This window comes from Pelobates fuscus, chromosome 4 (genome assembly GCF_036172605.1).
Source record: "Pelobates fuscus isolate aPelFus1 chromosome 4, aPelFus1.pri, whole genome shotgun sequence".
Lineage (NCBI taxonomy): Eukaryota > Metazoa > Chordata > Amphibia > Anura > Pelobatidae > Pelobates > Pelobates fuscus.
The window spans coordinates 351,348,846-351,374,226 of record NC_086320.1 but is presented as its reverse complement, the minus strand read 5'-3'; the positions used below and the strand labels follow the sequence as shown (position 1 = coordinate 351,374,226).

At 43.0% G+C, this 25,381-nt stretch overlaps 1 protein-coding gene across 1 annotated transcript in view; it reads right to left on the bottom strand.

The window, feature by feature from the left end:
- APBB1IP (amyloid beta precursor protein binding family B member 1 interacting protein) overlaps positions 1 to 25,381 on the bottom strand; it is a 91,509-nt gene that overhangs the window by 5,448 nt on the left and 60,680 nt on the right. Inside the window, exons 8-12 of the mRNA XM_063452577.1 lie at positions 19,693 to 19,767; positions 13,174 to 13,317; positions 9,164 to 9,274; positions 3,107 to 3,205; positions 584 to 686 (exon numbers count right to left, since the gene is read on the bottom strand). Of these exons, the coding sequence (XP_063308647.1) occupies positions 584 to 686; positions 3,107 to 3,205; positions 9,164 to 9,274; positions 13,174 to 13,317; positions 19,693 to 19,767 (532 nt within the window). The remainder of the gene's footprint in view (positions 1 to 583; positions 687 to 3,106; positions 3,206 to 9,163; positions 9,275 to 13,173; positions 13,318 to 19,692; positions 19,768 to 25,381) is intronic.

Genomic DNA, 25,381 nt, shown 5'->3' with positions numbered 1-25,381 from the left:
CTGACACACATATATGCTGATATACATACAAACACATACATACTGAGATGTATACAGACACTGACACACACACACACACATATACATACTGACACATACATACATACATACACATACATACTGACACACACACATAGATATAGACACACACACATATACAAACACACTGACACACATACATGTAGTTAATTTTTCAGCCACCCTCCTGTTTCTTACCTTTGCAGTGCAGGAGAGTGGCTAGGGCTGATGGGAGTCGGTATGGCTCTCCCTCTTCACTGCCTGTCTCTCCTCCCTCCCTATTACACGTCTGTAACGCTAACCAGGCCCGTCGGGTGGCCCTAAATGCATGGACCACCTGATGGGCCCTATCATTGTGCAGGCCCCGGTGCACCTGCACCGGCGGCAGTTCCGCCACGACACATGGGGCCCGGTTAGGCAACCGTCATGGTTGTCACTCCCTGATGGCAGCCTTGTACTTCAGCATGATTCACAGGCTAAATAAACACACACATAAATGTGTATAACTGTAAGCCGAACCACAATTCGCTTCTTAGTTTTTTCTTTTTTATTTCATTAATTTTACCTGCTGCTGTTGCTACGGTTGAATTGGAGAGCGTTGACCAGTGGGACGCTAAGCCTGCTCTTTGCACGGCTGTTTTATAGTTGTCATACAATACCTTTCCGTACTGTGATAGAAGGAAACATATAAAACAACAGACAGTAATTGGAAATGTGTCTCTGGTCTAATGTATTCATTGCAAACAAATAACAAAGTCTGGCTTATAGCTTTGCTTGTACGTGGTTTTAAACCAGAATGGACAATACAACAATGAAATAAAACAAAATAGAAAGAAATGAGATTTGAAATCAAGTTTAAGATTCATTATCTTCTCATTAAGGAGACAGTGGATACAATACAGTCAGGTAGATGCAGTAAAGAGAAACAGGTCCGATATATGGCACAAACATTATTGGTTTGGTTTCCTGGTAAACATTATCACTACGTTCTAACTTTTCAGCAAAACGTTAAACTATGGATCAGTCTTTAACAGGTTGATATAGTGTATTATACTTATGTTTACATTGAATACCTATTAAAATAATTTCATATTAAAAGTATGTGTGTGTTTGTGCTGCAGTAACTGGGATAACAGCTATAGCAGTGAAGCAGTTGTTAACAGTCTGTCTTATATTATCCCTTTTTACTATCCTGCCATTTGGGCGCCTCCATCTTAGGTCCCTGAAGTGTAGAAGCAGCCGATCTCCCGACGCCCTGAGCACACACGGAGGTGCAATCCTACAGCCCCTAGATCTTATGAGCCAGGACTGGAAAGTTTCCTTTAAAGTGCGATTCAACGCAGTATGCAGAATTTCTGGTGTGGAATTGACGACCTATGAGCAGTAATCACCCCTTTGACCACTCCGAAGCTCACAGCAGCTGGCTGCAAAGTCTGTTTTTTTTCTTGACCGGAGTCCGGCCAGAAGCAAGGCCAGGCTGCCATCTATACACCAATGGGGATGTCTGAGTGCTGGATACTCTATGGGCACAATATCTTGCCACCTGAAGCTGGGGGAGAAGCAATCCGCGAATGCTCCTCCTGGATGGCGTTCGTCTAATGAACGGGTCGCCCCCCTGGGTAGGCACGTGCCGAGGCTTCCCTTGTGGTTTGCAGTTTTCACACCTCGTTAGCGAGGTGTAAACATTCTAAATAAACATTTTAAATGGGATCTTGGGGTGGTCCCCATTCAGGAGACGAACAAAACCCGTTCATATGAGGTCTCTTGAACGGGGAGCAGGTAAAACATACACAGATTCACAAATACATGGGGGAAATACAGGCAATCACATAAAGGCAATTAACGGACGAGCAATGGTCCCACCACACTCTATAATACAGAAAATGAGACCGACGTCATCACTACATGCAATGCTGTGTTTATCAATGTATGCCTATTCCTGACACTCAATACCGTTATATAATCTTAGTTTGACTATGCATTGCCATTACAATTCTGCTATCCTGTACTTACCTTTTGTATCTCAATAAAATCTGATTGTCAATTTAAAAATAAAAAATCACTTTGTTCATGCAGTCCTAGTCACACCTACCTGCATGTGACTTGCACAGCCTTCCCAAATACTTCCTAAAAAGAGAGATCTAATGTTTATACTTAGAATTTCTTATCTCCTGCTCTGTTAATAGCTTGCTAGACCTTGCAGGAGTCTCCTGTGTGTGATTAAAGTTCAATTTACAGAGCAAGAGATAAAAAAAAAAACATCTGATTGAAAATGAAACTTTTTTTTTCTCATGCAGGCTGTGTGAGTCACAGCCAGGGGAGGTGTGGCCAGGGCTGCATACATAGGAACAAACATGATTTAATGAGACTTCATTAAGCTAGTGTTGTTTTGGTAACTATAGTGTCCCTTTAACAGTGATTGACAGAGAGTCAAGATAGATGATTAGTTCCAGGAACACTGAAAGATAATTTAGAAATTACTAAGTCTTGGACTGAAGTTATCTGAGACCCACTGGTCTTGCATTTTAAGTACGAAAAGAAGCAGTGAGCATGCGCAGGGCACATTGAGGCAGAACGCAATCGCCACTGCCAGGATCCCTTAACCCCTTAAGGACCAAACTTCGGGAATAAAAGGGAATCATGACATGTCACACATGTCATGTGTCCTTAAGGGGTTAAAGGATCACTATAGGCACCCAGAAGACGCCAGCGTCCATAGTAAAGCATTGAGAATGCTTTCCTATGGACTGGCTGAATGCGCGTTCAAGCCAGGGACGTCACCCCTTCCTCCCCCTTCAGCGCCACGGGAGTGGGACCCTGAGGGTGGGGGCACCCTCAGGGCACTATAGTGCCAGGAAAACAAGTTTGTTTTCCTGGCACTAAAGTGGTCCTTTAACATGGCGACTTGGAGCCAGATCCAGGGCCACCAACTAGGAAGAATAAAATGGTAAAAAAAATAGGCAAAATACAGAAACAAATAGAGCGGGGGCCAATGACAATAAGGACTCGGGGCGACATTGAAAAAATAGGTTTGCCCCATGACAGAGCCACTTTAATCATGGCAATATAAAAGTTTCAGACATCTTACCTTGGCTATTCTAATCCCAGTAACCCACTGCTGAAGAGCCCAAGGATCATCACAGCACAGATATTTTATATATTGGGATTCCTTTTGAATTTGTGGATGCTGTAATAATAATGTGAAAACAGACAATAATAAAATACACTTTAAATAATCATGAAATCTATATGCTACATATAATCAGCAATAAGAAAAGCCAACCAACAGTCTTGCAATGATGATATAAAACTCCATTCTTTTTTGTTTTAATATTTTTTATTACTGATATAAATATTACAAATTTATTAAATTATACAATAAATATAATGAAAAAAAAAAAAAACACTTTTTTTTTGTAAACCATTACATTTTGCAGCTTATGTTGAGAGTTCTGTCTGGAACAGAGAAATTACTTAAAGGGACACTGTAGGCACCATAACTGCTTCAACTCATTGAAGAGTTTATAGTGTCTGGAGTCCCTTGATGCTTACCCATACCACCTGGGTGAAGCAAGGGTCCCTCATTCAGTGTTAAACCGATCGAAAATGCTTTAATGCTGATTGGTTGGACAGTGTCAGGGGACTCCTGGCACTATAACCACTTCAATTAAATGAAATGATTATAGTTCCTACAATGTCATTTTTACCAACAAGGATTCTCTCATAAAATTCTGTGTTAGTGCTAACCTTATCCATAAACTACTGCACAATGCTGATTTTATTCCCTATAATGTAGGGACAGCTGTACTACAACTTCCAGAACCCTCTGTTGTGAAGTCTCTTACGATAGTACAAGTACTTATATGGGCAGAGAGAAAGATAGCTACCCATTACATATGTTTTTTGTAAATTATAGTGTGTGCAAGGAAACAAGAGCAAGGGATATCCTTACACCATAGTTTGTTCCAAAATATAATTTATTATGATTTTTAAAGTGTACCTTTCACATTGTAGTGTAATAGTTTTGCACATGCCATAGCAAATATGATTTTTGTCGTTTTAAACAGCAATTTTTAGTGAACTTATTTGTTGAAGGGCAAATGTATTTATGAAATTGAGAATGTTTGCCAAGCCACATGAATGCACTCTTTGATTTCTGTTACTATTTGACTGCAAATAAATTAATAGAAAACAATTCTTTGTTCCACACAATAAGAACGTAAATCCGGATCATTAAAGGGAAATTTAAAAGGGCAACATTTTTGATCTCAGTGAGTATTTTTCAATCTTTCTCATTGTGAGCCGAAACTTGACCTGTGAATTGAAACTTGGTCTGAAAATAAACGATCTTTTGACAAATCTGGGTGCTCAGTGGATGTATTATCTTATGATTATGACTGCTCCTCACTGTGTCGCACCAAGCACTCTTCTAAACTAAACTGGCTGTCGCTGGAATCCAGACGCACCCTTCATCTTTCCAGCCTTGTGTTTAAGAGCTTTTCTGGGAAACTCCCACCCTACCTGAACGCAATGCTTTCCCCGGCTGTTCCCACTTCCTACAACCTCCGATCGAGTACCATGAAGACTATGGGGAGGGGGGGGATGAAGACTATGGGGAGGGGGGGGGATGAAGACTATGGGGAGGGGGGATGAAGATTATGGGGAGGGGGGATGAAGACCATGGGGAGGGGGGATGAAGATTATGGGGAGGTGGGGATGAAGACTATGGGGAGGGGGGGATGAAGACTATGGGGAGGGGGTGGATGAAGACTATGGGAGAGAGAAGAAGACTATGGGAGGGGGGGACACTATGGGACAGGGGAGAAAAAAAATATTCTGAACAAACTGTCCCATAGTAAGAAACACTATGGGGCAGTTTGTTCAGAATATTTTTTTTCTGGGTTTCTTCCTCTAAAAACTAGGTGCGTCTTATGGTGAGGTGCGTCTTATGGAGCGAAAAATACGGTACCTCAAAACAGAATGCACATGTCATGGTTGATTATATATTTCCTACCTGTTCTATGTTAAATTTTGTATATATTGTATATTAATATTGTTTTTGTATTTTATTGTACACTAACTGTAACAATGCAATGATTTGTGGACCCAGGACATACTTGAAAACGAGAGAAATCTCAATGTATCTTTCCTGGTAAAATATTTTATAAATAAATAAAAATAAATTATATACATATAAACTTATCATGCATCACCATGGAGATGTTTCTGCGAAACATCATTGGGCTTATTCACTGAAGACTGGATCTTGCCGGGATGGACAAAATTTTGTGAAAATTAGCACATTCCAACCACAATGGCAATTCTCCAAAAATGCAGCGAATCTGCAGCAATCGCCCAAATGCTTTCGATGTCCAGAAGAAAATTGGTGCTTTCACATCCGTATCTTCTATAAAGTATAGTATTCAGAATATTCACAAAGTTAATTATGTTTCAGTTGGCCAGTGCCGTTGTTGCCCTGTTGCTAGAAAGGCCCCATACACATGTGAAAGAGCGTTCTAATTGATTATCTCACTAGGTCCCCTCCTTTATATTATTATAGCCCTGACCCACTGGCTATGGGTGGGAGCACTGGAGGGGACTTCCTCATGTTACTTAACAGGCCCAATCCCCATGCCCAGTAGCTAGTTTGAAATATTTAGGAGATATGCTCCCACCTGCTGCATGGCAGATGGGTTTATAGGGAGGGTTTCCATAGACTTTTAATTTAATGTGGTTGGCTGACTAGCAAGTGCTGGCCAGCCAGCACATAATTAATCCTCACACTGCCAAGGGTTTTTGAGCTACCTGCCTGCTGGATCCAGATTCCAGACCAATCATCAGGGCCTGGATTTGATGCATTCGAGTCTGGATTTCAGCCATCCCATGGTATTTGATCCAGCTGTAATCCAGACCAAATACAGGCCTGTTCTGAGTGGTCTGTAGTATATGTATTGAAATATTTCATAACTAACCACAGCTAGTAAGCATCTGACATGGTTTGGAATTCAGAATTTGGCTAGTGAGTAAAATGTGTGTAGCTCCACCATTATTTGCTTGTGGTTTTCTGGCTATTTTTTGGTGATTTAATTCATTGTTATAAACTTCTCTTCATAACCTCAAAAAAAATTCCAGTCCATTTCAAATTGTCTTTCTAGCACAAAGACAGATTCTCGAATAGCCAGTGCCACGTGTGTGTTCTAAAGGGTGAATTTAAAATGTATTTCAAATTTATGGGAACACTATAGGGTGAGGAATACAAATGTGTATTCCTGACCCTAAAGTGAAAATGGTAAAAATTTACCTTTATTCCAGTGCTGCGTGGGTCTGCGGCACTGGCCCCGTCCCCACTTCGCCTCTATGGCTGGCATCAGCAGAATTGATTATCTCAGCCAGTCAAATGCTTTCCCATAGGAAAGCTTTGGATTGACTAAGATCATCAATTCTGATGATCTTAGCTAAGGAGATGGTGTGGGGCCAGCCACCCTGGCCAATCAGCAGGGCTGTCTTTCCAAGTCATTCCATTTCAACACAATTAGATATCTCCTTTCCACAGTTTTTCCATGTCCCATTGTGCAAAAAAATTCCATTCCTAAATTTTGTTAGCCTTTAAAAACTAAATGCATAATCCCAATTACTTTACCAGTATTCATCTGAGCAAATCAATGTTTGCTTGTCACTAAAGTGCCTCTTATTTATTATCTGTTATCATTTAATATCAATATTAGAAATTCTAAAGCGTTGTCCTTCTCCTCTGCCTCTAGAATGTACAGCTAGCTTTTATCAGTTTATAGAATGTCAAGAGATCAGTCACTCGATGACTAACTAACTGAAAGTCATCCCAACTCTCCAGCCAACACCAGTCACCTTGACCTGCACTCTAGGTCAAACACCTGAAGACTTAGGTCCTAACTGAGTGTCATCCCAACTCTCTAGCCAAAAGCAACCTGTCAATTAAGTAGACCAGAGTTACCCCGACACATTGATATGATTAACACTTGTCGCCCAACATGTCTTAATATTGTTGCTTGACCTTAAATAACATTGCAAGAGGACTTCTTAGTCAAGCTATATAGACCTGTCCGACTCACTCCCTATATGTGCTATTTAGTTTAACCGTTTTTAAAATAAAAAATATGTTATTTTTTTCATCTAGTATATATAATACTAAATATAATATAGCAGAGGAGTAATACTAAAATAATTTAGCAGGGGAGTAGAAGGCACCTGTCATTATGACTCTCTAGCTGCTTTTTTTCTGTTCTTTTCTGTACACCCAAACCTTTCTCTCATTTCTATTACTACCCACTCTGTTTTCATATTACCAGTTGCCAAGGAAACTGAAAAGTAGAACATTAGCATTTTGTATATTTCATGCATACGGGAGTAACACCTGCTTGTGGTACCTGTTTAGAATGGTTTGATAGCCTGTAAGCCTGTAAGTGGCCAGATAGTTCAGTTTGACAACGAGTAAGTAGCCAGAGAGTCTGAAGGTAATGCCTGTATGATCAAGGGACATGATGGGGACTAACTAGTAGTGTCCTTTATCTCTCATTTATACCAGTATAATAAGCTCCTCACAGGGTTATCTGATTAATTCTTTATTATATGTGGTGGATTTGAAGCTACCTTTTGAAGCATAGTTTAAGGTAGGAAAAGGCCCACACACTTAGCTGCTCAGGGCCCACAACTTTAATTTTACCCCTCTCTTTACCGTGTAGCTCAGTCAACGATGAAGCATGAGGATCTACCTATAAGCTGATGGGTACAGTTCAGGTACCTACCTGCCTTAAAACAACTTGGAAGGAATGAAGGAGTCCTGACCGTGGAGACCCGCATGAAGGGAATGGTATGGGCAGAGGATGGCCTAGGGTGAAGGGTGAGGTAACAATCAATGAAAAACATGTGGATTTAGGAAGAGAACTTTCAAAAAGAGATGGAGATTTGGGAGGTAAGGAGGAGGACTATGAAGAAGGGATCTATGAGGAAGGGTGCCTATGATGAAGGTGAAAAGATCAAATGTGGGGCTATGATAAAAGGATGGAGGGCTGGTGCAGATGGACTATGATAGAGGGATGATTTGCTGGGTGGCGGCCTATGATAAGGGATAATGTGTTGTAGAGAAGCTTGGCCTATGATTAAGTGCTAGAAGGGAGGCTTCTGATAAAGAAAAGTGTGAGATAGGTGGAGGCTATGATGAGGAAGAATGATGGGTTGAAAAGCTGAGTCCTAGGAGGGAATGAATTATAATGAAAGATTGCTGGGGTGGAAGTCAAGGCCTGTTATGAAGGGATGAAGCAATGGGAAGGAGTTATGCCAAGGGTAACGGCGTGAAGGGCTGGGAGGGAGATATGTCTACGATGAAGGTATGACGTTCTGAGACTACTCTGATAACGGTATGAAGTACTGGAATATTATGGGGTATCTGCCTTCAAGACTCCTGTGAGACTTTACCGAGATTAATAAGAGTAACAGTCCTCAGGGTTTTTAAAGCCAGCACCCTGTTTGTAATAAAAAAAAGTGTCCACATTTAGTCACAAACTTTTAATAAATCTGCCATTTAAATTAAACTTCCATTTAAATAAATATACCACTATTCTAGAAGTGTATAGAAAAGAATACATACATTATAAAAAAATAAAAATATTTTCAAAAATTGCCTTTTCACTAACATGGTCAACGGAAAATAAAAATAAAATTTGTCAAATGAACTTCATCGTGACTATTTTGCATACATTTGCAGCAATTTGGGAATAAACTTAAATGCATAAAATTTAAGATCATTTTAACGACCCCAGTCATTTTATTAATTCACAGGTTTAACAGTAGTTTTAATATCACCGACACTTTAGTGGTGATCCCTCTTTGTACTGCAGGTGTCTGCAAACTGAATATACTTCATGCTCCCCTGCAAGGGAAGCTGAGCATTTTGGGTAATGTAGTTCACAAACATCTGCAGTGCCACGGTTATCACAACTTTTGATAAAGATCATACTGGAACAATTATTCCATAATGGATAACTATACAATGTTGACACGTGTAAAATAACACATATATGAATATAAATATTAAAAAAAATGCTATATCGTAGAGAGCTATAATCATTACACTAAAATCTGCAGGATATAAGTAATGTAATTCATATACCTTCAGGACAAAGCAGTGGTCAGTTGGTGCTTTGTACTTTGTTTTATGCTGTACACCATAATAAACATTCACGTTTCCAAACTGAATAAAACAAGCCAAATCGCGAGAGGTCTGAAACAAAAACACACATGTATGTAATTACAGAATAAAACAGCCTTTTAAAAGTAGCTGGAGAAATGCTCATGATAACAAATAGATGCTTTTGGCAAGATATTCAGTTCAACAGTATCTATCACAGTTGTGAAAATAGAAGAACTGGTATTTTGCTGTAATGTGTTCTGGCAACAAAGTGGGTATCATAACACTACCACCCCTATCCCCCCCACTCCCCCACCCCTTTCCCCCCTGCCCCATTTCCTCTTGCTTTTAAAAAAAAAATCAAATAAAAAAAATCATTAATTGTTGGAGTAAAGATATATTTTGGAATTTCCTGATTCCTTTAGTGTGTGTGTGGCTTTCATTTGAATTAGGAAGAGGTCAGGGCAGGCAAAGCAATCCCCATACAAAGCCTATTTCATACTGGGCGGTGTTTAAAGAGCTTAAAAAAAAGAGCAACGAACAAACCAAACCATAAACATTTTGTCTGTAGTTTTGCTGTATTGTCTGTCCGCATGTATCATGCAATCATATGTCACTTACCTTAGAATGTTGTCACCAATGCAATATTCCAAAAAGAAGCAGCCACCTGCCAGGGCTTATTGGAATTCATGCTGCTGCTGCTGCTGCTGTCTGATTCTTTTTTTTTATGTAAAATTACAGCAATTTGAAGAAAACCAGATTTTCCTATTTTTTTTTTTTTAAATGTATGTCAAAATTGTCTTTCCCTACAGACAAGTGAATAGGTTTTGTTGTAAAAAAATAAAAAAAATAGATTTCTTTCTGTTTAAAATTATAGGGAAAGGCTAGATTGACTGTAACGTTCCTCCTTTTTTTTCCGTACCAGAATTTTTTTTCCGAGGGCTTTCTTTTTGTTCTTCGGAAGGTTGCTATGGCAACTTGAGATAACGGGTACCTAGGAGCTGTTATGATGCAGCTATTTTACACTGCATCGTTTTTCACCATTTAAAATATCTGTGTGTACAAGCACCCTCCCCTCCACGAAAATAATGACTCGAAACAGCACAAGGTTACATCTTCATAAATCAATACATTATTCAGACCTTCATTTTCTGCTGATTATAATATGACATTTAGACATTATTTTTGTTGCCTTTTTATATGTTGTTTTTCAAAAGAACATTTCCTTTTTAAACATACTAAAATAATAAAGGGGCACATCTGCAAAATGGTATCATATAACATGTGATGTACATACATCTCATATACAATGTATCATGTGTCCACGTCCTATTGATTATGTATTTTGCATGTCTGCCTAATCTAAATGTGGAAAAATACTGACACAGCAGACAGTAAAATGCAATTATTAATTTGCGGATTGGCTACAACAACGTTTACCTGACCCCACCCAATCTGCTATATATGTATGTATGTGTGTAGACCGTTTCCAGTGCATTAAATGCCTCTTTAAACAGAACTGTCAATATTTCCTTTTGATACCGGTTTATTTAGCAGTACCATGGAGATATCTACAAATCTACTTTTTGTCCTTGCACTTATGAAATCCCCTTGCAGCTTGCTGAATGATTCAAAATGTGTGAATTGTCAGGGATTCAGAGTGAATTTTAGGTGACAGTGGCCAACAGAGTCATTCACTAAACACCAGTGAAAATGGCCGAATTCCAACTGCATTGGCAATTTACAGATTTACTAAAGCCGATTCCGGTTGAAATTAGGTCAGTCCGACCGGATTTGAAGCAATTACCTTATGCATTCGGTGTCCGGGTTAGAATCGGTGCTTTTGTATCTGAATCCTATGCAAAGGACAGGAAGGTTCACAAAGCAACAGTTTAACTAAATTTGGAATGAAATACAGCCATCAGAATGCACAATAGCAAATTATCATTATTATAATTATTACTATTGTGCAAAAAGCAAGTGGGCAAATATTTGAACACCCTCAGCGACGCATGGGTTGTTTATGTGGCATCAGGCCAGCGCTTGCTAGCCAGCTGCCATAGGTAAACAAAAAAAATTAAAAGTCTGTGGGGGTCAATAGGACGCACATAATGCGATAAGGGAGGTATTTCACCTCCAAACGCCCCCACCTGCCGTGCAAGATCTGTTCCCCATCACCCGTGGGCATCTGGTGGGGGAGTTTAACCCCTTAAGGACCAAACTTCTGGAATAAAAGGGAATCATGACATGTCACACATGTCATGTTTTCTTAAGGGGTTAAAATAACTAATGGGGGTGGACAGATTTTTTTATTTTTATTTTTTTTTCTGATTTTTAATATTGTTACTGTCCACCATTCATTAGGTGGGGCAAACCTCATCATACCCATGTGACCCTTCCTTCCATTTTCCTACATAAAAGTGTAGGAGCATGTATTTTATTGAGTTGTTTCATTCAGCTTTCAGCCCTGTTCCTCTCCTTTGTAGCACCAAAATGACTAATTTGAATATTGCTGGCATTTGATCCCTGCTGACTGCATCCCTGGTGGTCCAGCAGGGAAGCGTGCAGTCTGCACCTCCGGTGGATGCTGCACACACAAACACTATTCTTCTACGGCACTCAGGGAATGAGTGAGAATGTTGCCACAGTAACCCCAAGGGAGTGCTTAAAGTGCTTCCTGTGGTATTTCTTATTTGCAATATTGTCATATTGGGTTTATATTTAATAATGGTTCTGCAAGATAATGCGCCAGCCTTGCCTGGTCATCCTTTTGACAGATGGAACTTCAGGGAATGTTGAGACCATGGTAGTTCCACCAGTGTTTCCTTGTGCAAACTTAATGGAACACTCAGGTTACCATAACATCGTCATCAAAACTAAGTTGTTATAGTGCCTGGAGGCCCCTTTGGGCACTTTATTACCTGAAGGGGTTAAACTATTCTCGAATGGTTTTACCCTAAATGTTGCCTCTAGTGCTGGGTCTCCAGTTCCCCCAGCGGCATCCAGCTTCTGAAAAAGAGTTTCAGGAAGCACGGTGTTCCGCCAGACAGGAGCACCACTGATTGGCTAGAGTGGTCAGCTGACACTCGAATCCAATCAGTAGCTCACCATTCATGAAAAAGGGTAGTTTTTTTTTTTTTTTTTTATGAATGGGGAGCTACTGATTCGCCAGATGGTAACAGAGCAGCTTTAATAAGAAAAACTTAGTCATGACTATGTTACACCAGCAAATAAGCTGCATTTTGGATTAACTTTACAGTGACTTGTGTACTGAAAAAATAAGTGTACTGATAATTTGGAATTCACTATACCAGGGCCCAGAAGATGCTTTTATTGTCCACAAATACTAAAAAAGGTGAAATAATCAGTATATTTGTTTTAAAAAAAAAATGCCTTATGCGAAAGCAACAACAAAAATATCGCTAGTGTCTATAAAGTTTTGTCACCAATCTCGATTCTTTGTAGAAATGGTTAGAAAATTACAATTATTCCAAGCAAGCCGCAATGTAAAAATTCTCCAACTCAGCAATTTTAGAGTTTGATAGTTTAAACCTATAATTTGTAATTTCCTTGTCAATTCTCTACAAAATCCAGGTTTGTGAATGAACGCCAAATGTGCATTACCAGTTACTGCAGCAAAGCACAATGATTCAACCAATTGTGTGGGTCATTTAAAAAAAAAAAAATCCTTTATAAACCCTATGGAATTTGCCACCATTCCACAAGGAGGTCTGGGTAATAAGCTCCCATTTATCAGTAGAATGACAAGGTATACATTTAGAGTGTTTTAGTTGAAATAGACCTACTATTCTTATGTCTGCAAACAAAACACCCGAAGCATTCAAAATTATTTAAAATCCTGACTCCCAATATTTACACAAGTGGTCCAGTAAGACGAGCTAGTCTCAGGTAGTGGAACTCACCCTGAGAGTTCATTCTTTGTACCTTAAGGAATTGTTTCATTACTGAATGTTTTCCTCTGTCTCACTGACCTTAGTTTTTCCTTTAGGTACATAATAAATCCCAGAAGCTCGCAGAAGAAAGTACCGCTTTTTCCAAGACTTCTTGCCGTCTTCTTTCAAATAAAGAGCCCCTTCAATCTCTGGCACCACGACAGACGAACCACAGAAACTTTGCTGCATGTCAAGAAAGGGACACATAATATATTATTTCAAAGAATAATTCAGAAAAATAGTTTCCCCATTTAAATGGACACTTTTATCGAGAATTAAAGGGACACCAATAAAATCTTCATGGGTTTATACCTTCTGGCTGAAAAACAGATGTATTTTTGCATGCCCAAGTTTGCATATTTCTTTTTTTTTTGCAAAATAAGTGTTCCGCCTCCTTTATCCTAAAATATACCCTTTTGCTTGTTCCTTTACCTGTATACAGTTCCTTTTCTGTCCCTTCCTACTAACCTGCAGTGATCAATAACATTTATTCAGAAGCACTGGCAGTTTTCTGGTTGTTGTAGTTCAGTCGAGAATGTTCATGAATATAAAGATCTTAACTGAACTACAAGTCCCAGAAACTCCTATGCTTTAAGCAGAACTGAAGGTGTTCACAGAAGTCTTTGAAATGTGACAATCAGCCCCTCTCGCTACACTTTACCACTTTACCATCAGTGCTTGGTTAAACATGTGGAACATGCTGTACACCAGAATAAAAGGTTCCTCACTGTCTTCAAGCTACTTACCTGGAGTAGGCAAATCTGAAGGCTAATAGGCTAATGATGTAATGTTTAGGGATTTGCATAAAAAGAAGAAACTTTATGAGTGAGTATCTTTTTTTTTTGTATCTTTTGGTATTTTTGAACGGTTATTTCTATGCATATTAATGCATTGTCAATAAAAAAAAAAAGAGAATGGGATATTACCAGTTGGCTTAGAGTGTCCCTTTAATAGTTAAAAAATATTGTGTTCTTCAGTACTAAAAGTAGTAAGGCATTTTATGCATTACTGCAATATCCTTAAAGGGACACTCCAGTGCCAGGAAAACAATCTATTTTCTATGGCACTGCAGGTTCCCACTCCCTCCCACCTCCCATCCCCGGTTGCTGAAGGGGTGAAAACCCCTTCAGTGACTTCCTGAGACCCCCGCCGATGTCCCTCGGCGGTGGTTTCGGGTCGCCGCTGCTCCTCCCCTTCCTTACGTCAGCCGGTGGGCGAGACTGATCCCGTCCGCCGGCCGGGGAGACCTAATGCGCATTAGAGCTCTCCATAGGAAAGCATTGAAAATGCTTTTCAATGCTTTCCTATGGGGAATTGAGCTACGCTGGAGGTCCTCACACAGCATGAGGACATCCAGCGACGCTCTAGCACAGACCTGTGCTATAGACACGGAAGTGCCCTCTAGTGGCTCTCTAGTAGACAGCCACTAGAGAAGGAGTTAACCCTGCAAGGTAATTATTGCAGTTTATAAAAAGTGGGCAGAAGTGGTCTGGGTGCCTGGAGTGTCCCTTTAAACTCGCATGAGGTTATAATAGTTTAATTCTGATGACATTTTGTAAATCTGCCTCCCCAAAGTGAAAATTGTATATAAGATAAGATATTTACATACATTCAGTCTTTCTTACACACCCACATACACAGTGTAATGTCTGACTGCATAGCCAGACAATTAATAGCCGTATTCAATAAAAGTTGACGTTAGACTAATATTGAAATCCTGTTATACAAGGAGTATAGTTTTAGCCATTCAGTAATCGCAGTATTCACTAAACTAGGAATTCTAAAGGGTTATTCACTAAAGTGAGAATTCAAAGTGAGCCACGAATTTAAAGGGACATTATAGGCACCCAGACCACTTCTTCATTTAAGTGCTGTGGGTGCAGTGTCCCTTTCCCTCTTAGTCCGGCAATGTAAATGATTGCAGTTTTTGAGACACTACAGTGATTACATTGCAGGACTAAGGCTGCCTCTAGTGGCTGTCAATCAGACAGCCACTAGAGGCACTTCCTGGTGGCTAACCGACTTTTGGTTGCCTAACTGACGCTGGATGTTAATTTAATTTAAAGCGACACTCTAAGCACCATAGAAACTTAAGCTTTATTAAACAGTTTTGAAGTATAGCTTACACTCCTGCAGTCTCACTGCTTAATTCTCTGCCATTTAGGAGTAAAATAACTTTTGTTTCTGTCCATGCAGCTCTAGCCACATCTCCCCTGGCTGTAACCCACACAACATGCATGGAAAAAGTGGTTTACTTTTCAAACAGATCTAACAACACAGTGTATTTATATTAAAAGTTACACTTTAATTACACATACAGGAGGCTATCAACAGAGCAGGAGATAAGAAATTCTAAATTAAACAGACTGTGCGATAACGGAAGTTTCAAAATTAGATCTCTCATTAAGTGTGTAGGAAGGCTGTGTGCGTCTCAATCAGGGGAAGTATGGCTAGGGTAAGTCATTTAACTCCTAAATGACACAGAACTATAACTGACATGCTCTCTATGTTTCCTATCTTCTAACTACATTCAGTAATGTAACTGTGTATAAGCTATATTTAACAATTTGTCGTATGTTCCCATCTTCCTGTTTATCCTTCCACTATATACATAGCTACCTTCACCTTTGTCCCTCATCCAGGTCTTTCTAACCCTTACATTCTTGAAATCATAAACCCTTTGAGGTGTACATGATGTAATTCAGCTAAACTAAAGGAAATCAATGATAAATTAATGATAGGCATTTTAATTAGCACTATGGAAGATCATTCGGCCTTGAATAATGTTGTAGTCTAACACAGCCTCTACTCTCATATAAACGTATGTACTATATAAATATGACTTAGTCGGTTCAATTAATCACTTTAAAAATGTTACTTTGAAAATAGCAACAAAAAATTGTTGAACGTATTAAAAAGTACAGCATCATTATAATGGCAAATATATCGGCATCGCATTACTAGAGTGGTGGTATACGTTCTTCTAGGATCCTCTAGTCTTTAGAGTGTGTATCCTAACACTCGTTGACACTGACAATGCAATGGTAAGGTCTGGCTGTGAATAATGTTACTTCTATAGCAGCATCTTAAATAACTCCTAAGTATGTCCCGGTCCTAAATACTTTAACACAATTAAGAAAGTGGAATATTTACATTGTAGGTTCAGTGAAACTTTCAATCCTATGTTTTTTGCCTCATTCATGGTATAGGTTTTGACACTTCGGATGTGTATATTGATTTATTTTACATCATCCAATAGCAGTCACGAGCAACAGCAAGGACTAAAGAGTGATTTGAAGTGGTCATGGTACCTGAAGCCTGTATGTGAAACATTTTGCTGTGAAACCCTGCACGTACAGAGTTTAACCCCTACACTGCTGGAGGTATAACTCCAGCTCCAGGAGCATCATTGGGGCATCATTTCTGTGCATATTTGACACCTGATGCCAGCGTGCACACCATACTGGCGACGGACAACCAATATCAGCACGCACCCCCCTTTGTGCAACAAATGTCCACCCCTCAGGCCATTCTCCAGGACATCCCTCCCTCTCAGTGGGCGATGATTAGGCTGCAGAGACAACTTCTCTGTGCAGGAATGGCAGTAAGTTTGCTCTATTTTCGTTTCTTTTTTTTTTGTAGAAAGAGTTAATCCGACCAAAGACAGCGTTTTCTGTGCTTAATTACAATAAAACAGGTAGTTTGAAAAAAAAAAAGCACAACACATAATAAACTTTGAGAAATGATTTAAAGGAGGCACAACTTGCACAAAGCAGGCTTTAAACACAAAAGGAAGAGGTCCTGCTATTATACGGGGCTTAGTTTAGACCAATTTTGGTACATTCAGAGTCTTGAAGTAAATGAAAATCAGAAGACTTGGAACGAGAACAGAGAGGTCAACAAACCTAATTTAGGAAACAAGGCATATGTGAAGCTTTTCAAAGGATGAAGTTTGTTTTCAGTAATTAAAGCTTTGAGGCATTGTCATTATGATCCAAAGTTGTACATTTATTGAAGACACAGATAACGAGGGATTGTTTTACTGTAATGAACATCCGAGAACAAGGTGGCATGAGCGAAGCCGAACCGTTTCCCATTATAAAAGAACAATGTAATTTAAGATTAATGTTTATTGTAGAAGAACTCACGGAATTTACCTCTGTGGAAAATCGTTTTACAATTGACTTGATATGTTAAATAAAGAAAATCAACCATAAAATGAAGTTTATTTTCTAATTTGCTACAAAAGAATATTTATTGTAACTCGTATATCATATTTAAAGTCTATTTCCTGTTCTTTGGGTGGTAGATGTGTGCAAAGTCATGGAATCAATCTACCATTTAAATGGTAGTTTAGAAAATGTGATCAGGTTTGAGAAAACTATATCTTGTGTTAGTCTTAGAAAAGACTTTCATATCTAAAATATGGTGATGGTTAACATGGAAAGTTTGATCTCAGGTCTTCCAACACTGCTGGTGCATGACCTTAGTGAATGCCACATTCATATGTATAAGCCCCTCCACCTTTTTGTAGGAATGGTCTAAATTAATTGTGTGGCTATACTTCAACTACACTATCCTACCACAAGTACTATAACCCCACCACCCCCTCATGTTGTACTGTCCCACGTGATGTAGCATGGGGTCTAAGGTTGTAGTAGAAAATAAACTGCAAACACAATGAGAAAGAAATTGATTTTTGTATTTTTGTAGACCAGTAGGATAGGTTATGAAAACTGTAGGTGACCTACTCAAGGATATATGGTACGGGAGCATATATGGTGTAAGTAACACCAATTCATCATTTGGTCAGCAATCCATCTCAAATAAAATACAAAGAATCTATAATCATAACCATTTATTATGGAAACCCATGCTGCTGGAGGGACTGGTACCTGAGAAGTCACTTCAACTCAGCATATAAATAATTAAAAAATATTAAGCACTAAATTCAGGAGACACAAGAGCAGTAGCAAAATGGTGAAACAATGTAGAAGCAATGCAGATAAATGGATACAAGTGCAATTAATTACATGTACAGTATATGTACATGCACCATGGGAATGGCGCTGTATTATTCCATTTAGCAGGTGACCTTTAGGGATAATTTTATATAATTGTTTGCGGAAGACTCTGGCATGCAGTGAATCATGTAGCATTTAAGCACAGCTAAGGGGTGAAGGTTAAGGGGAGTTTATTGAGACTTGGATATCGTAGATGCCACATACTACTTAAGTAAGTCATTTACTGTTAAATAGCAAAGTTTTAAAACATGGCATAATCTACATATTAATTTAGAGCAATAAAAAAGAGATACAAATTAATTAATACATTTAAAACCACCAGTGGGCAAAAATGCCTATCGTCTCTTTTCCCACCCCCTGTTCAAAGTGGGAATACTTTACTGATTCTAGAACAGGCATGTGCAACCCATGGCTCATGGGCTGAATGCAGCCCTGAACAACTTTTAGTGCGGCCCAGTTGCCGTCCGAGCCGCCGGGACGGAGCCCATTACTTACTGTCCTTTTTCTGCACAACTTCCTCATGAACCCTGCAGTGAGCCGGCATCTGGGATATGACGCCACCCTGCATTGGCATCACTACTGGGCATGAGGAACCTGTGCAAAAAGAGCACAGTGATCCCATCACAGCAGCAACCACTGGCCACCAGGGAGAGGATCCACTCCAGTTTCCCAGAGCAATATAGGGAGGCTGAGTGGACCTCTTAATTACCAAATGTGTGTATATGAATGCCTGTGATTGCATTTGTGTGGGTCTGTGATTGTGTTTGTGTATGTGGGTCTGTGATTGTATTTGTGTGTGGGTCTGTGATTGTGTCTGTGTATGTCTGTGATTGTATGTGTGTGTGGGTCTGTGATTGTGTTTGTGTATGTATGTGATTATCTGTATGTCTGTGATTATGTGTATGTGTCTGTGATTGTGTATACATCTGTGTGTATGTATATATGTGTGTGTGTGTGTGTATTGGTCTGTAATTGAATGTGTGCTTAGGTCTGTGATTATATGTGTGTGTGTGAACCTGTGATTGTGTGTGTATTTGTATATGTATAAACATCTGTATGTATTTATTAGATAGCTCCCTAATTTGGTATCCTTAAAGGGACACTATTGTCACCACAACAACTACAGCTTATTGTATTTGTATGTACAGCTTATTGTATTTGTTCTGACATAAAGGTGATAAAATTGGCAATATGCCCAGCATATCCACACTATGGCTAATAGAGGTTGCAAACAATTAAAATAATATACAAGATGTGTAAAATATAGTGAAATAATAAATTGCATGATAAAGTCTTGATATGGTCCTCCAGAAGGCTACCTTTTGCTTAGGGCAGTGGATCATCTGTTGTCTACTCTTTCCAGAATATACCGTGTTCTTCCCTTAAAGTATTTAATTTGTGTTTGTCAATATTTTTTCAAATGCAGTACATTTAGACATCACTCTTGGCGGACACATTGTTGTAGGCGGTAACAATGCACATTTCTTTTTTATTTAGTGCGATTCCCTACAGCATACATCTGGATCATTCTTACCTCCAGTAGAGATATTTTAATTTTCTCATTCATCTCTTTCATGTCACTGCTTCCCTTCCGTGCCATGTAGAAATTCTATGGAAGAAAAAAACAAACAAATAATAAATGAAAAATAACACGCAATGCTAGAATTCTCATAGATAGTAAAAAATACAGCTGTGAATTAAAATACCCACTATAACATATGGAACATTAAAGCAGAAAAGGGTCAAACAAAAATCCAACTACTGGAAGCTATATCGACATTTTAAATCAACACAACTCCTTACTTGCTGTATATTAATTTGTGCATAATTATCACTTTAACAATTATGAGGTAGACAGCTGACAGCGTTCTTGGTATATTTGAGAGGTGCTTATGGTGTTAATCTTGCCCCTGACTTTTCTGCCATCTAGATTTTTTAAGTTATGCAGTAAAGTGCACCGTGCAAGCAAAACCAAAGGCATGATTGGAGAATTGGAAATGGATATTGATGGAGCAATGCGAAGTGTGGATCCAGCTCGGTAACAAAAAGGCTAACCCATCCACCTTGGTCGGTGTTCTAGATTAAATTACTGTATAAATTATTATGATTCTTGTTCAGAACCCACTGTTATATGCTACAACACTTCATAGTTCAAGCCTAATAAGTAGCTTGAGATAACAATGCACGGTGATGCATTTTTATTATGCTTGTTAAATTGCTCGCACACAAATGGACACGTATTATATAAACTGGACCCCCAAAACATCAATAAATATAAAACAAGTCACCAGTGTATATGTGTAAATACATGTGCTACCAGAGGCGTAACTAGAAACCAGGGGGGCCACGGTGCGAAAATTGCACTGCGTCCCACCCCCCCGTACATCTACCCCCCCTCCACCCTTCCCCACTACTGCCGCCCTCCTATACGTTCCCCCCTCTCCTCCCCACACATGCAAACAGATACACATGCAGACACACACAGACAGGGGCGGCTCTAGACTTTATGAGGCCTTAGGCGAAACGCAAACATGAGGCCCCACTAACAAAAAAGTGTCACATATACACATTGATGCACTGTCTACCTGTGTATGTGCCTGAGAGTGTATCTGACAGAGAGTATCCTTGTGTGTGTGAATGTATGTCTCTGTGAGCATGTTTGCGTTTTTGTCTGAGACCCTATGTGTATGGGGTAGCTGCTTGAAGTGTGTTGTGTGTATGGGGTAGCTGCTTGAAGCGTGTTGTGTGTATGGGGGGGGGGGGTGATGGTGAGAGGCGGGTGATGGTGAAAGGGGGGTGATGTGAGAGGCGGGTGATGGTGAAAGGGGGGTGATGGTGTGGGGGTGATGGTGAGAGGGAGCGGGGGGTGATGGTGAGAGGGAGCGGGGGGGTGTGATGGTGAGAGGGAGCGGGGGGTGTGATGGTGAGAGGGAGCGGGGGGTGTGATGGTGAGAGGGAGCGGGGGGTGTGATGGTGAGAGGGAGCGGGGAGTGATGGTGAGAGGGAGCGGGGAGTGATGGTGAGAGGGAGCGGGGAGTGATGGTGAGAGGGAGTGGGGGGTTGATGGTGAGAGGGAGCGGGGAGTGATGGTGAGAGGGAGCGGGGAGTGATGGTGAGAGGGAGCGGGGAGTGATGGTGAGAGGGAGCGGGGAGTGATGGTGAGAGGGAGCGGGGAGTGATGGTGAGAGGGAGCGGGGAGTGATGGTGAGAGGGAGTGGGGGGTTGATGGTGAGAGGGAGCGGGGGGTGATGGTAATGTGACAGGGAGCGGGGGGTGATGGTAATGTGAGAGTGAGGGGGGTAATGTAAGAGTGAGGGGGTAATGTAAGAGTGAGGGGGTGATGTGAGAGTGAGAGGGGGTAATGTGAGAGTGAGGGTAATGTGAGAGTGAGGGGGCGTAATGTGAGAGTGGGGGGGTAATGTGAGAGTGGGGGGGGGTAATGTGAGAGTGGGGGGGTAATGTGAGAGTGGGGGGGGTAATGTGAGAGTGGGGGGGTAATGTGAGAGTGAGGGGGGGTAATGTGAGAGTGAGGGGGGGTAATGTGAGAGTGAGGGGGGTAATGTGAGAGTAGGGGGGCTAATGTGAGAGTAGGGGGGCTAATGTGAGAGTAGGGGGGCTAATGTGAGAGTGAGGGGGTAATGTGAGAGTGAGGGGGTAATGTGAGAGTGAGGGGGTAATGTGAGAGTGAGGGGGTAATGTGAGAGTAAGGTGGCTAATGTGAGAGTGAGGGGGTAATGTGAGAGTGAGAGGGGGTAATGTGAGAGTGAGAGGGGGTGATGTGAGAAGGAGGGGTGATGGTGAGGGTGGTGGGGGGAGTGATGCTGAGGGTGGTGGGGGGTGAGGCTGAGGGTGGTGGGGGTGAAGCTGAGGGTGGTGGGGGTGAGGCTGAGGGTGGTGGGGGTGAAGCTGAGGGTGGTGGGGGTGAAGCTGAGGGTGGTGGGGGGTGATGATGTGGGGGTGGGGAGGGGTGATGGTGGTAGGGGGTGAGGCTGAGGGTGGTGGGGGGTGATGGTGGTGGGGGGTGAGGCTGAGGGGGGGTAATGTGAGAGTGAGGGGGGGTAATGTGAGAGTGGGGGGCTAATGTGAGAGTGAGGGGGTAATGTGAGAGTGAGAGGGGGTAATGTGAGAGTGAGAGGGGGGTGATGTGAGAAGGAGGGGTGATGGTGAGTGGGGTGAGGCTGAGGGTGGTGACGGAGGGTTATGCTGAGGGTGGTGGGGGGTGAGGCTGAGGGTGGTGAGGGGGGTGATGCTGAGGGTGGTGGGGGGAGTGATGCTGAGGGTGGTGGGGGTGGTGGTTATGATGAGGGTGGTGGTGGGGTGGTGGGGCTGAGGGTGGTGGGGGGTGAAGCTGAGGGTGGTGGGGGTGAGGCTGAGGGTGGTGGGGGTGAAGCTGAGGGTGGTGGGGTGAAGCTGAGGGTGGTGGGGTGAAGCTGACGGTGGTGGGGTGAAGCTGACGGTGGTGGGGGGTGATGGTGGTGGGGGGTGAGGCTGAGAGTGGTGGGGGGTGATGGTGAGGGTGGGGAGGGGTGATGGTGGTGGGGGGTGAGGCTGAGGGTGGTGGGGGTGATGGTGAGAGTGGTGGGGGTGATGGTGAGAGTGGTGGGGGTGATGGTGAGGAGGGGTGATGGTGGGGGGGTGAGGCTGAGGGTGGTGGGCGGTGAGGCTGAGGGTGGTGGGGGGTGATGGTGGTGGGGGGTGAGGCTGAGGGTGGGGAGGGGTGATGGTGAGGGTGGTGGAGGGGTGGTGGTGGTGGGGGGGGTGAGGCTGAGGGTGGTGGGGGGTGATGGTGAGAGTGGTGGGGGTGATGGTGAGGGTGGGGAGGGGTGATGGTGGGGGTGTGAGGCTGAGGGTGGTGGGGGGTTATGGTGGTGGGGGTGAGGCTGAGGGTGGTGGGGGGTGAAGCTGAGGGTGGTGGGGGTGAGGCTGAGGGTGGTGGGGGGTGAAGCTGAGGGTGGTGGGGGGTGAAGCTGAGGGTGGTGGGGGGTGATGGTGGTGGGGGTGATGGTGGGGGTGGTGATGGTGAGGGTGGGGAGGGGTGATGGTGGTAGGGGGTGAGGCTGAGGGTGGTGGGGGGTGGTGGTGGTGGGGGGTGAGGCTGAGGGTCGTGGGGGGTGATGGTGAGGGTGAGGCTGAGGGTCGTGGGGGGTGATGGTGAGGCTGAGGGTGGTGGGGGGGTGATGGTGAGAGTGGTGGGGGGTGATGGTGGGGGTGAGGCTGAGGGTGGTGGGGCTGAGGGTGGTGGGGGGTGATGGTGAGGGTGGGGAGGGGTGATGGTGGTGGGGGTTGACAGGGCCGCCACCAGAAATTTTGGGGCCCCTAACTCAGCTCAGGGTCTGGGCCCCCTGGGGCCTGCCTCCAATCCCGCCCACAGGGTCCGCCTCCAAATCCCGCCCACAGGAATACACACAGACACAAAAACACACACTGATACAAAAGGACACAGACACACACACACACAAAAATACATACTAACAGACACACATACTGAAACAGAAATACACGCATATAGGCATACGTACTGACACACACATACTGAGACATACACACATATACAGACACACAGGCATACATAGTGACAGACAGTGGCGTACATACCAGGGTCGCAGGGGTCGCGGCTGCGACCGGGCCCGGCCCACCAGGGGGCCCGGCCGCCCCTGCGACCCGGTATGTAGCCACTGGGCCAGCCTCTTCTCCTGGGGGGCCCTATAGCCGGCCACCTCCGGGCCCCCCCGAGGCTGGCCCTGCTGCCACCCGGCTGGCCGGTCCTGCGGGCGCGCGAGGGAGCACTCTCCCCTGAGTGCTTCCTCTTCAGCTCCCTCGCGCACCGCGTAGGGATGCCGGCGCCGGAAGATGACGTCATCTTCCGGCGCCGGTATCAGTACGCGGCGCGCGAGGGAGCTGAAGAGGAAGCACTCAGGGGAGAGTGCTCCCTCGCGCGCCCGCCAGCCTGACTGCCCGCCGGGTGACCGGACCCCCAGGAGCCCAGCAGCACCACTGGACCCCAGGGAATCCCCTCAGCACTCCAAAAGGTAAGGAGGCTGGGGGGATTAAATACAAAAAAACGTTAGTGTGTGTGTGTGTGTGAGTGTTAGTGTGTGTTAGTGTTAGTGTGAGTGTGTAAGTGTTAGTGTGTGTTAGTGTGAGTGTTAGTGTGTGAGTGTGAGTGTGTGTAAGTGTGTGTGAGTGTTAGTGTGTGTGTGTGTGTGAGTGTTAGTGTGTGTGTGTGTGAGTGTTAGTGTGTGTGAGTGTGTGTGTTAGTGTGAGTGTGTGTGTTAGTGTTTGTGTCTGCTAGTGAGTGTCAGTGAGTGTGTTACTGTGTGTGTCTGTTACTGTGTGTGTTTGTGTGTGTGTTAGAGTGTGTGTGTCTGCTAGTGTCAGTGAGTGAGTGTGTGTCTGCTAGTGAGTGTCAGTGATTGTGTTACTGTGTGTGTCTGTTACTGAGTGTGTTTGTGTGTGTGTTAGTGAGTCTGTTTGATGTCTGTTAGTGAGTGTGTGTTTGTCAGTGAGAGTGTATGTTTTGTAAGTGAGTGTGTATGTATGTCTGTCGCTGAGTGTGTCTCTGTCAGTAAATGTGTGTGTCTGTTAGCTAGTGTGTATGCGTCTGTTCGTGAGAGTGTGTGTGTGTCTTCAGCACTTACCTTTCTCCAGCTTGGACTCCCTTGGCGCAGGGGAACCCTCCGCCTCTCAGCTCCGAATGCGCATGCGCGGCAAGAGCCGCGCACGCATTCAAACTGCCCATAGGAAAGCATTACTCAATGCTTTTCTATGGACGTTCAGTGTCTTAGAATCGCGGAAGCGCCTCTAGCGGCTGTCAGTGAGACAGCCACTAGAGGCTGGATTAACCCTCAGTGAAACATAGCAGTTTCTCTGAAACTGCTATGTTTTCAGCTGCAGGGTTAAAACCAGAGGGACCTGACACCCAGACCACTTCATTGAGCTGATGTGATCTGGGTGTCTGTAGTGGTCCTTTAAGTGTGTGCATCTGTATGCACTGGCGTACATACCGCGGTCGCAGGGTTCGCAGCCCTGCACACCCTGCGACCAGGTGCCCGCCGCAATGTGTTGCGGCCCCGGTCCGCCAGAGTAAGCGCGGGGGGTTGGGGGGGGGGGGCCATGGATCAATTTTCGCACCGGGGCCCCATGGGTCATGTGTACGCCACTGGTGACAGATAGACACATACTAACATACATACATACAGACACACATGCATGAGGACTTACAC